We start from the raw sequence: 17,342 nt of genomic DNA on the forward strand, positions 1-17,342 counted from the left end.
AATGCAGATTTTGCCTTGAGATGGTCAATTGCAGATCACTCTGGAGTGGACCGGGCCGGCTGGGATAAAGCCTTGTTCTTCAAAGATGTGAAGTGACGTGTGATATCCTGAGATCGTGGGGGACGTTCCCAGAGGAGAGGAAGAGGTTAACAAGAACTCTGGCTGAGTGTACCACTTTAACTAGGTGCATCCCTAGGAGATTTACACAGGAGCATAAAATGTAAAATGCCAGTTTGTCTTCATAATCCAGCCAGTACACAACCGGAAAGGCACTTGCTTCTTGTGTTTTATCCTTTAAAATGGATTTTAGAATGTATTAGTTGCGGCTTAAAGTAGTAATAGCTTTTACCTATTTTTACAGCATGGCCTTTCTAAAAATACCAACTCAGTCAGCCCAAACTTTGCACTTCTACCCATTATATTGTTCTAATCCAGGTAACTATTTTGAATACACCTCAATTGTTAAATCAGTGCATACACTGTGCTACATTAATTTGTTAACAGTTGTTGTCAATGCCATTAAGATGTGTTGCTCTTTTTTTCTCTGCCAAAAAAAAACCTCTGTTTACCAAGTATTTGTGTTGGCAACAATGGTGCTGTAAAATGCCTCAAAGATAGCATCGCCCCCCAGATCAACACAGTATACCAGACCTGCTACTGTCCCACGTTTCAATTTTTCAACTAAATGTCAAAACAACATGGTGATGGAAGAAATGCTTGAATGTATCTCAGCCACTAGCCAGGACTTGATGCCGCATTACAGACCCTCGCTTTTCACCCACTGTGCCACCCTAGATACACCCGCCATTTTTTAAAAGTTGAACACAGTCTCTGATGTGCACAAGCACGTGTATGCAAAGCAGTACAGTTATCCAGATCTCAACTGATTGATAAGGGGAAGACCAAGAACTACTTATATTTAGTGCAAATTGGAGAATGACAGTTGGATGGATAGATGCTCGTATTGGGCAAAATAACATATCACCAAGAGCTGTGAATTCTCATCTCCATGGCAACTATTGTAAGTGATCATACATTGGGATGATTGTATGTCTCTGTAATTGATCATGTCAGAGATGGGGTTGTTCTCGCAAAAGAAGAAAGATGACTTCAGAGAAATTTACAAAACATAACTATATGAAATTGGGTTACTGGCTGGGTTAAGGGCTTGAACCTCAACTCAGGCAGAAACCAACCTTCCTGTCAGGGCAAAGTCACAAGCAACCCCAAATTAACCTGTGCCTAACCTTCTGTTAGCTTGGCACAAAGCAGTCAGGCTTAACTTAATAAAGTATTAATGCAGCACTTCAAACAGCTATAACTGAAAACAAAGCACCAGAAAAATACCACACCAATTCAGAAAAAGAGAATAACATTTAATAAATTATCTAAGACCAAAACAACAAAAATTCAATCAGTAGAACTTGAGATTTAAGTGAAAATAGTGCTTAAAAGCACAAAGCACCAGCTGCGATGGACCGGGACAAACTCACAAGTTTAGGCTGACCACGATCAAGCACAGGCCAGATACAGTGACTAAGTTAGGCCCGCTGAACAAAGTACCTAAAATCAGGGTTGCTAAGCTTTGCAAAATCTCACATGGAGGATGCGCCATGCAGTGGTGGTTCCGCAGGGCTATGAGGCAAGGTCCTGCATCAAGGGTGTGCCACGCAGCAGTGATTCCGGGGTGATGCAGGGCTGAAATATGAGGTCTTGTATCGAAGATGCACAGCGGCAGTTTCAAGGCTGCGATGTAAGGTCCTGCATCAAGGAGGTTTCAGGCAGCGGTGCGTCCGAAAAGATGTGGGTTCCTTCGTTGGGGATACAGGGCTGCGAGGTGATGCGGCACGCTTCAGCAGTTCTGCATGGATCACAGCTGGGCTGGCTAAGCAACTTCTGGCCCACTTTCAAGGGTCCAGGAGTGGGGTGGCAACCCTTGGGGGGGGGGGGGGAGACTCAGCAGACAGAGTCCAGCTGTTGGGTTCAAGGTGGTTGGAGCCTTTTCTATACACAAAGCTATGAGCAGAAGGCCAGCCGACTAGCCCTTGGAGTCACTCTGGTGATCAAGATACAGGTCCAATCCATCTCACTCAGACAACAAAGTAGCAAGGCAGCAGAGTAGCAGTCCTTCTTGCAGCAGAGCAGCACAGCATTCCCTCTCAGTCTTCCACAGATCCAGAGGTGTACTGAAACGTTAGGTCTGATGGTCCAATATTTATACTTGGTGCCAGCTTTGAAGTAGGAGAAGGTCCTGGAGTTTTCCACCCCCAGTGGTGTTGGGTTCCTACTTCACTGCCCTGGCCCCAGCTTGACTGGGGGCACATAGGACTAGTGTAAAACCCTTTGTGAGTGTGCTTACGCAGATCCTTTGTGATGTAAAAGTGTGGAAGATGGCAGCTCCAATCCCTCCCCAATCAAGTCAGAGATGTCCCATCCTGCCAACACCGATTTCTCTTTTATTGTACTGTCTGGGAGCAATACACAAAGACCAAATGCCAGCTATACCTAGTCATGTGACCTAGGATACAGGCTACAGACACCAAATGGTCTGGACAAGAAAATCCTACCTTTCTAAAAGTGCCATTATCAGAATTGCGATTTAAATGTAACTTCACCATTAAAGAAGGTTTTAAATTATAATTCTTAAGACACCAAACTCGATATTCCCACCTGCTCCCAATTGAAAGTCAACACTCATTAAATATCATCCTTTTTTTCACTATTAGGACATGTAAAAGTAAAAAGTACATGTCCAACTTTTTAAATGCACTCAACCATGCCCTATGGCCTATTTAAGGCCTACCCTAGCGGTGTCTTGTATGTATTTAAAAGGAAGGCTTAGGTCTGGCAAAAGTTATATTTTGCCAGGTTTAAGTGGCAGTTTAAACTGCACACACTGACATCAATGGCAGGCCTGAGAAATGTTTGAAAGGCTACTAAAGCAGGTGGTGCAATAAGTGCTGCAGGCCCACCAGTAATATTTAATTTACAGGCCCAGGGTACAGATAGTACCACTTTACTAGGGACTTACAAATAAATTAAATGTGCCTTTTACCAGCTCTTTCATGAATAATTCAGGAGCCGCTCTCAAAACTTCAAACAAGCAGATCGTAGGCAGGGAAATGTCAAGGCTCATTAATTCACCACCGTGTGCTGACGTCCAAAAACATGCGGATAGCTAAATAAAAGTTTTAACTTTTGAATGTACACTGGTGAATATTTAATCTGATTCAAATGAAATCTGTGAATTTCCCAGTGCGTTGCGAGCCTGCCTTTATTGTTTTGTGAATTGTAATGGGTATTGTTAATATTAATGCTTATTGGAGCGTTATGTTTTTTCCCCACAGTCTTTGTTTCATTACCCTACTGTTTCAAAAATAAATTGTTATCTTTTCATTTTCAGCACCTGACAACCTGAAACATTACCGCATTTTGGGGCAATTTTCCAGCAAACAACAAGAGGACCCCAACCTCCTTTGCTGCTCTCTCACCCGACCCCGGCTACAACCCAGCAAACACCAGTGTTAAAGGTAAGGCAACTGATGCTATATATTTTTTTACATCGTAGTTAGAGCATGTATGTCATGTGGTCACTCTCAAGGCCCTCAAGCAGTGTCTTTCAGTGCCTCCAGCAACACTATGGCACAGAGAGGCAGGAGGCAGTACGGCTCTATTTTTAGCAGTCATTTGAGATGTATTAGGATAATGCACAATATATATGTATAATGTATTTATACTGAAATTTGATATTATTGCACTGCACCTTATACGTTGTACTTTGATTATTGACAGGTTTCTTTAATATATATATATATATATATATTGGTAAGGCCAGCAACACCCGACACCCCATCATGAATACAGTACAAGAGCTGATTACAAAGTCATTCCAGTCACGGCCACTTGAACAAAAACTGAAGTTAAAAGAATTGGGACCTCATCAGCCTGAAATAAACCTACAGCAAACTACCCAGGACAGAGGAAAAATGTCAAAACGTACATTCTCAAATGCCTGGTACACAAAAGCTGATTGGCTTACAGGCTGCCCTATACGCAATTCTCTGTTCTGCTTCCCCTGCTTGCTGTTTGGCGGTGACTTTTCTTGGACACGGCAAGGAATGGTCGACCTGAAGCACATCGCTGAAAAAATAAAGAAGCATGCGCTCACAAGAAATCATCTGGAAAACCTGACAAGACTGGGAATGTTGGGGGAAGACGCACCAATTGAGCAGCAGATAAATGATGCGTATCGCAAATCCATTCAAAAACACAATGAAGCTGTGGATAAGAACAGACAAAATCTATCCAAGATCATTGATTGCATTCGTTTCTGTGGTGCTTTCGAACTGGCATTGCGAGGCCATGATGAATCGGAAACTTCCTCAAAACCTGGGATCTTCCGAGGCCTAGTGGATTTAATGTCAACCATAGACCAGGATTTGGAAAGACATTTAGCACATGCTACAGTCTTTAAGGGCACCTCTAATACAATACAAAATGAACTCCTTGACTGTATGCTCGAAATTATAAGAAGCCATATTGTGCAAGAGTTGCGAAACACAGACTTTGTGGCTATTCAGGCTGATGACACCACTGATGTGTCCACTCAAACACAGTCCGTGTTAGTGTTTCGGTACCTTGACAGTGACAGAAACATTGTGGAAAGATTTTATGGCTTCACGCATTTAAGTGACTCTAGTGCAGCAACCATCACTGAAGCAATACTGTGTCAACTGGACTTAATTTTCCCGGACCTGCCTCAAAAACAAAAGCTTATCGCACAAAGCTATGACGGTGCATCCGTAATGAGTGGGAGCCTTAGTGGAGTTCAGAAGAGAATTCGAGATGTGTACCCTAATGCTCATTTTGTGCACTGTTACGCCCACCAACTCAATCTTATTATGCAACAGGCGGTATCAAAGATCAGAGAGACACGAGTCTTCTTTCAGGATATCGGAGGCATAGCAGCATTCTTCACACGTTCCCCCAAAAGAACAGAAGCCCTTCATGAGATTGTGGACAAAAGCGTACCAAGGGGATCCTCAACTCGTTGGAACTTTCACATTCGTACAGTCAACTTAATCTTTGAACAGAGGGAGGGCCTTGAGAAATGTTTTGTCGCCATAGCATCCAGAGCAGACTTTGATCACACAAGTCAGAATGAAGCCCATGGCTTTATTAGAACACTACAAGACAAAGAGTTTCAGTTCTTACTGTTTTTATTTCATGACATAATGATTCCTGTTGATGTGTTATACGATCAGTTGCAAAGAAAAGACCTAGATACTGTCTCTGTGAAAGCCAATACATCTGCATTTGTACAACAGATTATGAAAGTGAGAGATGGGGTTGAAGATTTAGAGAGCAAACTGCCGCAGCATTCTGTTTTTGCAAACCGCAGACAAAACATCACCTCTCTGGTTCGAATTGGAAAGGAGATATGTGACATTGTAATTGTGCAGGCGAAAGAACGCTTTTCGTTCACAAAACATTTGGTGAGTGCGACTTTATTGCAAGGTAAAGAGTTTGCACAATATGATGAATCCTTCCCTGAGCGTGCTCTGAATCAGGCTGTGGAAGCGTATCCTATGCTCAAAAAAGAGCAGCTGAGAACTGAGTTAACTGTACTCTACGGAATGCCTGTGTACCGGAAGGCCACAAGCGCCTTGACTTTGCTGAGTTTAATTCATAAACTGCATATGGAAAACTCACTTACAGAGACAGTGACTTTACTAAAAATTGTGATTACGACTCCAATGACAACAGTAGAAGCTGAACGATGTTTTTCAGCCTTAAAGCGCATAAAGACATTCCTCAGGAACACCATGCTAGAGGAAAGACTAAATGCTTTGGCGATGCTATCTGTAGAGAGCAAGCTAGTCCAAAAGATACCGGACTTCAACATGAAAGTAATTGACAAGTTTGCTACACTGAAAGAGAGACGTGCGGATTTCATCTACAAAAAGTGAATGCTGCTACTTGTTTGAATACAAAAAATTCTGATTGAGGTAAGAAATGCATTGTTATCTCTGTTTTTAAAAGTTTTGTAGTGTTTGTTCTATTTGGAGACTACACAGATTTGCTCACCTTTGTTCACTGGCCTGACCTGTCTCCCGCAGGGTGAACGATTCGTTGCTTGTGTTGCCTATCAAACCTTTCCCCTTGGCAAATTGCGAAAACCTTTATACCAGTGGTTCCCAAACTGTTTACTCCTGAGGACCCCAATTGAGTCACCACTGGAAGCCGGGGAACCCCAAGCAATTTGTATGACTTAAATTTCAAACATTAAAACAGTAATTCGAAAACAATAAACACACGTGTGCACACAAAACGGATACTCGAATTACTAAGGATTTTAGTATTTTATATTGAAAGAATTTGCAAAAAACAGGAGGGTTAGCGCTGCATCTCCATGACTAACTTTTAAATGGTTGGTTTTATTTCGCAGTATGAGACTCCTGCCAGGGCCAGACTGGAAACCCAAAGCAGCCCAGGCAAATGTTTTCAGACCAGTCCCCATACAGTGCACACCTAGTGCAGTGAGTGCGCCTGACCACTACAAAGGGGGCTTTGGGAGGCTCTCCCCCCAAGACAATTTAGGAAACAATGGTGCAGTCTACAACAAATGTATCATTATATATTGAATTGTATCAGCTTTTAAAGAGTAGTAAATGATGACCTTACTATGCACCAGGATATGACAATCTTTGTTGGGGTTCTTCAATGATTCCCATATTATCCTCCTCCAACAGTGCCTCTCATCTCTCCATAGCCCCTCTGTCACATGTATTTAATTTGTTTTATAACATCTCTCATACCATTGAAGGATGTCAGAGCACCTTAAATCACACACATATAGGGGCTGATTTACAAGCCCCTTGCGCCACAGGTGCGTCACAAAAAGTGATGCACCAGTGACGCATTTTAGTGCCCCATATTTCCAAGGCAGGAAAAGCAACCCTGCGTGACTTTTACTGGTCTTGTAAATATGGCCCAATTGCACACAGCACTTTACGTGAAAGGGACGTTCCATGAGTGTTGCTGTGGGTGTTCCCACGCATAACCCATGGAACCAGACACATTTCCAGATTTACGAGGAATCGTACATCTGGAAATGTGTCTGAATGCTACGCCACCCCAGGGGAGGCGTAGGGAGGGGCAACTTGGAGAAATGTATTAATTTCTCCTCTTTCTATGCATGTTGCATTCTGCAGCACGCATAGAAACAGGATATTACCTCTGGTGATTGTTTATGTACAGGAAGGTGTCCCTTCCTGCACATAAACAATCAGTAAAACAATGACGTTTTGCAAGTTCTATGTGTGCTAATGCAGCACACTTAGAAGTTGAAAAACGCCATTTCTGATTGTTTACATGCAGGAAGGGTTACTTCCTGCACATAAACAATCTCCCCACGACACAGGCATCCTTGCACCATGGTGCAAATGTGCCTGTGCAGGCGTATGGCAGCAGTTTGTGCGCCAGCACAGGGGGAAGCACAGAGATGCAACATATTGTTGTAAATATGTCGCATCCCTGTGCTTCGAAAGTGACTCAGTGCGGCGCAGCCAAATGGCTTGCGACACACACAGTCAATTTTCTTGCAAATCTGCCCCATGGAGACAATTATTCATACGTGTAAATCAGTGTATAGAAAATGTTACATAAGGCAAATGCGACTACAGGGTGTAGGATTCACATGTTATTCATACTGGTAGGCATTTTTAAAGAGTGCTTGGTCTGGAGAAGCACAAACTCAGGATTCAGAACATAACAGTGGTTAGCATTGACTTTAACAATAAAAATGTATTTCCACCCAAATAAACCTTTTTAGCAGGATTAGGATAATGAAAGACTTGAAACAAACATATGTTTCTAACTTGTATCATGCAGCTTGCAAGCAGCTCTTTGATGACAGTTTATAGGTCACTGTGCTAGATTACTATTGTCACTTATGAACTGCACAGTAACAAAAGAATCTGTGACTAAAGCAGTAACCCACTAACCTAGGCACATAAAAAATGTTTTTCAAAATGCATGGTACACGTTCTTTGCAGTAGGCATATTAACCCTCTGTGCTACATTAGATAAGTCAAAGCTGCCACTTGACACAACTCTCATCTCTCTCCAGCAGGTACATTAATCACCGACGTAATCTTGACACTTTTATTGTTGCTGGAAAACTGCTGATTCTACAAGGAACTTTTTTGTGCTTTTAAAATTACTGCCTGAGGACCCCCCTGGGAATGTGACCACAGTTTGGGAAACACTGCTTTATACCATTTATATTTGGGGTACTTGCGTGGACCTATGTGAAGTGTGTGTACAAAGTTCAGCTCAACCAGAATCACGGTAACAGCGCATTGCGCTGCCTCTTTTATATTCAGTATATTGTAAGACTGTTTTTCTTCCCCCGCCTTTCCTTGTTTTGTTTCCCTGTTTTCCCCTTGCTTGCCATTCGTTACTCTAGAGTCTAATATTCAGTATGTTGTAAGACTGTTTTTCTTCCCCCGCCTTTCCTTGTTTTGTTTCCCTGTTTTCCCCTTGCGTGCCATTCGTTACTCTAGAGTCTATTCTAATAGAGTCGGAAGGCCGTAGGGGAAGACTGTGGACTTTTCTTCAAGTTCCTGACGCTCCTGCGGAACGAGCCTGGCAACCATTACACTGCTGTGCAACTTCTTCTACTCTTAGAGCTGAGATTTCCATGAGTCTTATAGTCTGAATTCAGCACCTGAGCAAAATAGGACAGAAAGTATGAAGCTCTGTGGTAATACTGAATAAGCAGCTACCTATGTTATGCCATCTATTAATGTAATAACTGCACTTTCACAATTGCTGCTTTAACCTTCCTGCTTTCTCAAATTTGCTTGAAAATGCACGATTTTTCTTCTTTTTTTCCAAAATTTTCTTGGGGGGGGTAACCCCCCCAAACCCCCCTTTTGGGGTTCGGGCTCGCTCGCAGTGCTCGCTCGCTACGGTGCTGTATGCTAATTCGGTTGCGCCCCACCACTTTCAAATCTCACCCACCGCCCCTGATTAAACCATTGGGCCTTTTTACAGGGTTTCAAACCTGTGAGCTACATATTGAACTTACAACCCTTAAGCAGGTGAATTAACCCCCTGGACTATCCAGCAGGGCCCTCTGACCTGTGGGCTGCTACAGATATTCGCAGCAGGGATATGAATCCAATGAGCCATCTCACTTGGGACCAGATGTACAAAGCTTTTTTGAGGTCGCAAACGGCCCGATTTGCGACTGCAAAAAGCATTTTTTTCTGTACAAACTGGCACATGCATCAAGGAAGGCTTTTGCGATTCCTTAATTGCGATTATTAAGGAATCGCAATTAAGGAATCGCAAAAGCCTATGCATGTAGGAATCGCTATAAAAATAGCGATTCCTAAACATTCCTTAATTGCGACTCGCAAATTGCGAGTCACAATTAAGGAATGCCTTCCTATTCATTCCTATGGGCCTACAGGCCCATAGGAATGAATGGGAGATTGCATGTGCAATTTGCGAGTACGAGTAGGTACTCGCAAATTGCTCATGCAATTTCAAGAGTGCAAGGGTGTCAAAATGACATCTTGTTGCACCCCTGAAATTGTGATGTTCACCCATGTTGCGCACACATATGCCCCAAGGGCATATGTGTGTGTAACTTAAAACTTAAAAAAATGCATTTTAGTGCATTTTTCAAAGTTTTTGCAAATTACAGACAAGTTTGATTTGTCTGTAATTTGCGGTCTCAAATAGCAAAATTGCTATTTGTAAGTGCTTCTAGCATTCCATTTAAGGAATCGCAAATTGCGATTCCTTAAATGCAATCGCAATTTAGGAATTCACAAATAATTGCGAATTCTTAAATTGCGCTTAGGAAACACTTTCATGCATCTCCAAAGGCTAATTTGCTTTCGCAAACGGCCGATTTTCGCGAATCGCACCGTTTGCGATCGCAAAAACCTTTGATGCATGTGCCCCAAAGTCTTATTTTGCAATTCAGTAACCAATTACTGAATCGCAAAATTGGGTTTGCGATTCGGTATTAGGAAGGTGCGTGTTAAGGACGTCCCTTCCTAATATCAAATCTCAGTGGCATGTGTGGATGTTTTGCAACCAAAATGCAGTCGCAAAACATTTGCATTTTACCACCTACCTCAAGTAGGTTGTAACCCATTTGTAAATGAGAAGGGGTCCCCAAGGACCCTTTGCTATTTTTTTTATTTTTTTAACACAGGTTTTTATTAGATTTTATGGTTTTGATAAGGAAGACATTACATTTCAAATGCATAGTCTGATATTAAAGTTACAATTCTTATTCTAATAATGACATGAATAGCAATATCCATTAAAGGACTACAATGATTGTATCTACAGAATACTTGTTTACATAAACAGTTCCAGAAAATAGTATCAAACAAAGCAGGGTACAATCCAATTTGGGTATGCATCACACTTATACACTTAGTATGCTGGTTAGAATCTTAACCGTTCTGTCCGTTACCACATTATTGAACAAAGATCTGTGTCAAAGATAAAGAAACAACAATAAAGAACTGTGCTACTCAAAACAACTAAGTGACTGTTCCAAAATCCCATCAGGGGCTGAGCAGGGATAGGGCACCGGGATCCGGGTGGGGAAGGGAAAAGGGATGGGAGGGAAGGGGGGATGGAAGGGGAGGGAGGAGAGCAAAAACGGCAGACCACATCTTCCGTGTTCGGAAACAACCCTAACAACGCAGGCATCACATTGCGATTGCATTTCAACGAGGTCGTTACAACGACCGCGTTGTAACCACGCAATGCCATTACTACGCAAGTCGTTACATCACCTTGCAGTAGATGGCCTGCTAACATTAGAAATAGTATAGTTTACTATTCCAGCACCTTCCCTACTGTTACGTAGGCTGAAAATTATGAATATTCTCTACCAGGACGAAAGGAGACACTGTGCTACTACTATTCTCTACCAGGACGAAAGGAGACACTGTGCTACTACTGTGTTGTTTTCCATCATAAATGAGTATCTCTTAATATATTATCCTTCCAAATTTAGATAAATAGATTTTATTTTTAATTGCCAAGACCGTGCTTAAAATAAGAACCACCCACATTGTGTTCCACCAAGGAAACGTAGATGAGAAACGCTTGGAAACTTAACATCAGATGAACAAAGGGCTTAGGTGGAAAGACTAGATAAAGAAAAATATGTTTCTCATTTTTGAATGACATCAGTCATCAATCAATCAATCAAACAGCATTTGTAAACTGTAGCACTGTCTCCCCGAGGGGTATCTGGGAACTGTGTCTCCATTGAAGAGTCATGTCTTGAGCCTCTTTCTGAAGTCTGCCAGCTAGGGTGCTGTACAGAGCCAGAGGAAAAGTCGTCCCAGGCCTTGGCAGCGATGTAGGAGATGGAGCGGCCACCACTGCAGCTGCAACGGATGCAGGGAGTGTGAGTGATGAGGAGCGCAGGTGTCTAGCGGGTTGGTGGAAGTTCAGTCGATGGTTGAGGTAGGCAGGTCCTAAGTTGTGGAGGGCTTTGTAGGCATGCATGAGGAACTTGAACTGGAATCTTTCCTGGATGAGGAGCCAGTGGAGGTCTCTCAGGTGAGGGGCAATGTGGGTTTGTTTGGGGAGGTCCACAACGAGTCTGACTGCAGCATTCTGTATGGTCTGGAGTCATCTGAGGAGCTGGGTGAAGATGCCCATGTAGAGGGTGTTGCCATAGTCGGGGCGGCTGGTGACGAGGGCCTGAGTGACAGTCTCTCTGGTGTTGATTGGGTTCCATCTGAAGATTCTGCAGAGCACGCATAGTGTGTGGAAGCAGGAGGAGGCAACTGTGTTAACTTTGGTTTCATGGTCAGTTGGCTATCGAGGATGATGCCAAGATTGTGTGCATGGTTGGTTGATATAGTTGTTGATCCGAGTTCTGCAGGCCACCAGATGTGGTCCCATGATGAGGTGTTCTTCCCGAAGATCAGTACTTCAGTTTTGTCAGAGTTGAGTTAGAGGCAGTTGTCTCTCATCCATTCAGCTACATTGGTCATGGCGTTGCAGAAGTTGTTTTTGGCATTGGAGGGGTCCTCGGTGAGTGAGAGGATCAGTTAAGTGCCATCTGAGTAGGAGACTATGTTGAGTCCGTGGGATCTGACGATGTGTGCGAGGGGGTCATATAGCTGTTGAACAGAGTGGGGCTGAGGGATGATCCTTGTGGTATGCTGCATATGATGTCTTTGGGTGCAGAGGTGAAGGGAGGCAGTTGGATGCTCTCTGTGCATCTTGTAAGGATGGAGGCGATCCACTTGAGGTGCATGCATCACTGGAGTCAGTAGAGCTGCACTGGTGCTCAGCGGCCCGAGTGGCGCACATATAAATGCTCCACGGTTAGCCTTGTCAATAGCAGTCGAGCGGTGGCAGTGCTGTTGAATGTTCCCGCTCCATTGCAGATGTCCTTTTGCCCGTTTGAGTATCGGCACTGTCCTCAGAAGAGGAAAAGATCCAAATTATGAAGTGCCAGTCCTCCGTACCAGCGAGTACTGGCCCATTTAAAGCATTGCTTACGGGTCGAGTTCGCCGTATATAAAAATGCCACAAAAAAAAAACATCAAGATTCAACAATCCTTGGCGGTCTACAAAACTGACCTACCAATAACTCCCTCCCGCATAAATATCTACTTAATTTATAATATGAGTAATGCCCGTTAATCCCAGTGCTTCACACTCACCCAGTAGACGCTCATGGCGTCCTTCAGGGGCAGGAAGCTGTGCCCGCCGTGCTGCAGCGAGTCCCGGCAGATGAGGCATGCCAGCTCGCCGTCTTCCTGGCACAGGAGATTCAGTGTCTCTTCGTGCTCCCTGCACATAGGCCTGGAGCTACCCTCCCGGAGCCTGGTCACCACCCGACACCCCTTCTGTGCCAGGCTCTCCCGCACCTGGCCCGCATGGCAGCCCTCGCAGCTGGCAAAGAGCCTCGTCTGCAGGGCCCGGGCCCCTCCCAGGCACGATCCGCAGTTTGGGACCAGCAGGTCATTGAAGAAGTCTTGGCAAGATGTGGGGAGCGCCTGTGCCAGCACCGTGGCCCACCGCCTGAAATCCATGGCGATGCCTGCTCAATGCCACTGTCCTCGCAGCTGGCACCAAGTGTGTTAGTTAAAGTCAAACGGGAAAGTCGGTGGATCCCAAATCCGAGCTCAGTTTGTTCTGGCCTCATAAGACTGACTGACCCTCCAGGGTCTGTGCTGTGCCTTGGAATCAGTCTACAAAGCTGGCGGTGCCCCTGTAGGGGCAAGGCCGGGTGGGGTTATTCTCCAAGCTAACAAACAGCCGAGGGTGCGACAGAAACAGTGTTGCTGTTTCTCCGAGGAAGCGAGGCTTGTGGAAGGAGCAGTGCCACCCCAAGGACGAAGAAGAAACGTTTGACATTCCGCAAAGTAGCCCTGAGGTAAATAAACGCCATGCTCAGTCGAATGTTAACTCAGAGAGCTTCGGTACAACCCAAGGCCTTTGACAGAGCGAGTACCGTGCATCAAGGCACAAAGTTGTTTATTTATTTTCAATTGCTTGCGGCCCACAAAATAGCTTTATCCAGAACAGGACCCTAATGCGCAACCTACCAAGGAGAAATGCTTGCTCCATTCATTTCTTCAACACCCTGGACATCAAACAAGACATCTCTCAACCTACCCACTCCTGAGACCACACACTACCTTATCATAATAACCTCTCCAGCAATTCAATAAAGCCTAATCCCTTTGGACCAGACCAACCTTATTGCCACCCCTTTCTTCCTCCATCAAGCCATGAAGGCCAACCTATACAAGAAAAACAAACATATCCCTTCAAAGACTTCCCCATCATCTCACTCCAAGAACAACTCATCAAGTTCTCCATTACCCACTCGTTGGTCCCAGTCATTACAATATAAGGTGGTCCCGCCTCCTGACAGGCACCCTTACACTCTAGTATTTTTTTTGTATTTCAATAGAATAAAACCTCCATGCCTGCTTGTTTTCCTGTCCTGCGACAGGAAGAGTTCGCACTCGTTTTTCTGTTTTTGTTTTGCTTGTGTTTTCTATTTTATTCGTTCTTTCTATGGCTGCATTTCACTTACAGTGGTGGGTGGTTTGTGTGTTTTAAGCACCCCTCGCAGTCCCACTCCCCATGCATGTGCTGGGCTGTGGCGGGGAGAGTTTCATGCAGACCGCCAGTGGGGCGGTCAAGTGCTGAGTAGTTCCAGCCACATTTGGTCCCTGGGGGCTGTGTCTCTTGTGTACATGGCTGTAGGGTAGACTGCAGCCCATTTTGAGGGCTTTCAGTGTGCCGTTTCATGGTGCTTGGTCCTTTTGCGGTTATTCTTTTAGCACGGCTCCCTTTTGGTTTAGCAGGCAGGCACCCTGGGTCGTTCCTCTGGGGCCTTGCTGGTGGGTCTGCATTTGCTCCTGGTTGTGTTGCAATGGCAGCGTTTCAGGTGTTGGTGGACTGTACAGCCGGGAGCAGTCGTTCGTGGCAGTGTCTTGTGCCATTGATGTCACAGGCCCCTGGATTGCAGGGGTTTGCGTCCCTCCCCCAGCGGCAGTGTGTCCTATGGTCGTCTTTTCGGTCCACCTTCTGGCACTTGCCGCCAGGGGGTTGGGGATGTGCATGGTTTGGCGTCTTCTCCCCTGTGGGCCAGTTTCTGGTGCATGGTGGTTCTGCACATGCAGTTAGCCTTGTCTGGATGTATTTTTGTCCTTTGCGCCGACTGACTGCCCATTGTGTTTCCTGTTTTGTTTGGGCTGCCACTGTTGCATCTTTCCCAACTCTGGGTGTGGTGGCTTGTTGGGCTACTGCTTCCACTGTGGGGGCTTGTGTCTGACCTCATGGTCACGGGTTCAAATCTTGGTGGGTCAGCTCTGCCTTTCGTCCTTCCGAGGTTGATAAATTGTGTGTTGTTGAGTTGGATAACGATCTGCATCTGTTATTCAGCATCTAGGTGCCCCTATGTGTGTGCGCTTTACAATTCATGTTGTGTTTTACCCCGTTCTCCTGGGGGGTGGCGTCCCATGTCCAACCCTACTGAGCCACTGGTTTGGTCAGATCTTTGGTAGATTTCCGCTCTCTTTACTTTTGATCTGGGCCAGCCCGTGTTCGTTTCTGCCTCACTCGTCTTACTTTCGGACTTTGGGCTGCTGTTGGCTGTTTTTCCATCCGGGGATTGTTTGCGCCTGAGCCTGACTCATTTGGTGGTGTTGGCTCAGGTCCTCTCTAGTTTTTGGTGACTGGTGGGTCTCTCCTTGGCTGGACCTCATGGGGCGAGGTTCGGCACCCTGTGGGCTTTACTCATGGCGTCTGGTAGCAGTGTTGTTTTTGTTTGCCCATTGGTTGCTTTTGGGCTCCTTAATTTTTGCACTTTTTGTGCTTTGGGTTGTGGACGCATGGCTCTTCTTCCTTTTCTGTCTCTAAGTTCCTAAACATATTGTCCTGGTCGCATCCCTTTTTCGCGGGTAGGTCCCTTGTCAGGGTTCCGTGTCCGCCTTTGTTTTCTGGCTCCCGCTTCTTCGGTTCCTGGGTGTCTGCCGGTTGGGCATGTCCCAATGTCAGCCTGCCTCTACTTTTCCAGGGTCGGTGGTCCTGTTGATTCTGTCCAGTGGTGTCATTCCTCAGACGGGGTTGTCTTGTTGGCTGGGTCGGTTTTGGGCATTCCCAGTTCCTTGGGCATCTGCGGCTGGGTAGCTTCATTGTCAGTGGTGGTGGTGCTGCTCCCCTCCGTGGCTATCGCTGGCGTGCCTCTGGCATTGTGGCTCAGGTGTGCTCCTCCATTCTCTTCTCTTCTGTATCCCCTCTGAGCTATTACATGCATCAGGGATCTTCCCGGTTTGTTGTACTTGGTGCATCTTCGGTTGGCCACTTTTGCAGTCCGTCCTTCCTCTGGTCCTGGGGGTGAATTTGGCCACCTGTGACTTGGTTGTTTTCTTTTCCTTGTTGCCAGCCCATCAGTTTGTCTGTCTGTCTGTCTGTCTCTTTCTCTTTCTCACTCTCTCTATTTCTCTCTCTCTCTCTCTCTCTCTCGTTTTCTACTTCCTGAGGTCTGTCGCCTGCTCCTGGCCCTTTTTACGAGATTTTAGCTATGGCTGTTTGGTGCCTTCGGGGGTTCTCTGGGTTGCAGATCCTAGCCATTTGTTTGGCTGGTGCTTCCGCAATCCCTGCCAGTCTCTACTGGTAGTGGGGGTGCTATTTTGCTGGGACAGTTGGGTTTCGGACAGCTCCTTGCTGCCATTTTCATGACCTGGTTTCAGTTTCTTGACGAGTTGTTCACTGTTTGGGGGGGTATTTCTGCCTTCCCTGCAGGGTCTTTGGGGGGTTGTCTTGTCCACGCTGTAGGCTCCTCCTCTGGGTTGGTTGGGGGTCCAGGGATTGATGGCGTCCACTTCTGTGGTGGCTCCTTGGGCTTTTTTTATTTGCCCTCTTTTTTCCTTTTTTGTCCTATTGGGATCCCACCCTTGAGGTTTTTGTCCCCCCGATGCCCTTCTCTTACTTTGAGCCAGGATTTGGGTTGATGGCTGTTCTGTCCAGCCTTAGGTGTCAGAGTCAGTTCCTCCACCCTCCTTCGTTGTTGGTTTTCATCATTGCCAGTCTGTGCGGTTGGTGGGTCCCTCTGGGTCTTTTAGTGACGTTGGGCCTCTGGTCCCTGTGGTCGGGGTTCATCGTCTCTTCGTGGGAGTCACCTGTTATTTTGGTGGTAGTCTTGGTGTTTCGGCCTCTGGTGCAGCATCTTGGCTGTTCTATCCTGGCATTCGGGTGGAGCTCGTTGCTCTTTGGATGTTCACAGGGGTCGCAGTGCATACCTCATTCTCCTATGCCAAGCCTTTTTTGGGGGGGGGGAGTTCTGCCTCCTCTGGCATGAGGCCTGTTTTCATTCGGGTTCCCTTGTGTTCTCATGCCGGCTGCTTGCACTGCTCTCTGCCCTGCTATGTCCTGGCCTCTCTGACTTGTCCTCTTTGGGTCTCTCTAGCTCCTGTTTGGGGGTTCTGTGGTTGGGTCTTTTTGCCTCTCTCCTTCTGCCCTGTCTCCGGGTTCCTTTTCGGAGGTGGCTTATCCTTCAGTGGCGGCCGGCACAAGTAAGAGCAGTGGGGCTGGGTGGGGATCGGGGAAGTCAACCGATGACGGAATACGTATACTTAAAAAAAAAAATGTATAAAACCACTTACCTTGCTCTCGTCGCATCGCCAACTCGTTGATGCGGGGAGTGCAAGGTAAGTGGTTTTATTTATTTAATTTCACTTATCTCGTAGTCTGTCGAGTTCCCCAACCCCCACTCTGCCACGCAACACCGCTCTTACCTGTGCCGGCTGTCACTGTTA

The 17,342-nt window shown here is 45.7% G+C and overlaps 1 protein-coding gene and 1 pseudogene across 1 annotated transcript; one reads left to right on the plus strand and one right to left on the minus strand.

Annotated features, from left to right (window-relative positions):
* LOC146811693 (zinc-binding protein A33-like) overlaps nucleotides 1-13,100 on the minus strand; it is a 132,099-nt pseudogene extending 118,999 nt beyond the window's left edge.
* LOC146811694 (zinc finger MYM-type protein 1-like) lies at nucleotides 3,855-8,538 on the plus strand. Its single transcript, XM_085620380.1, has 2 exons — nucleotides 3,855-6,008; nucleotides 8,132-8,538. The coding sequence occupies exon 1, from the start codon at nucleotides 3,855-3,857 to the stop codon at nucleotides 5,967-5,969; it is 2,115 nt and encodes a 704-aa protein (XP_085476506.1). The 3' UTR covers nucleotides 5,970-6,008; nucleotides 8,132-8,538.
* Nucleotides 13,101-17,342: the final 4,242 nt, after the last annotated feature.

The sequence above is a fragment of the Triturus cristatus genome, chromosome 7 (assembly GCF_964204655.1).
Source record: "Triturus cristatus chromosome 7, aTriCri1.1, whole genome shotgun sequence".
In the NCBI taxonomy this organism is placed as follows: Eukaryota; Metazoa; Chordata; class Amphibia; order Caudata; family Salamandridae; genus Triturus; species Triturus cristatus.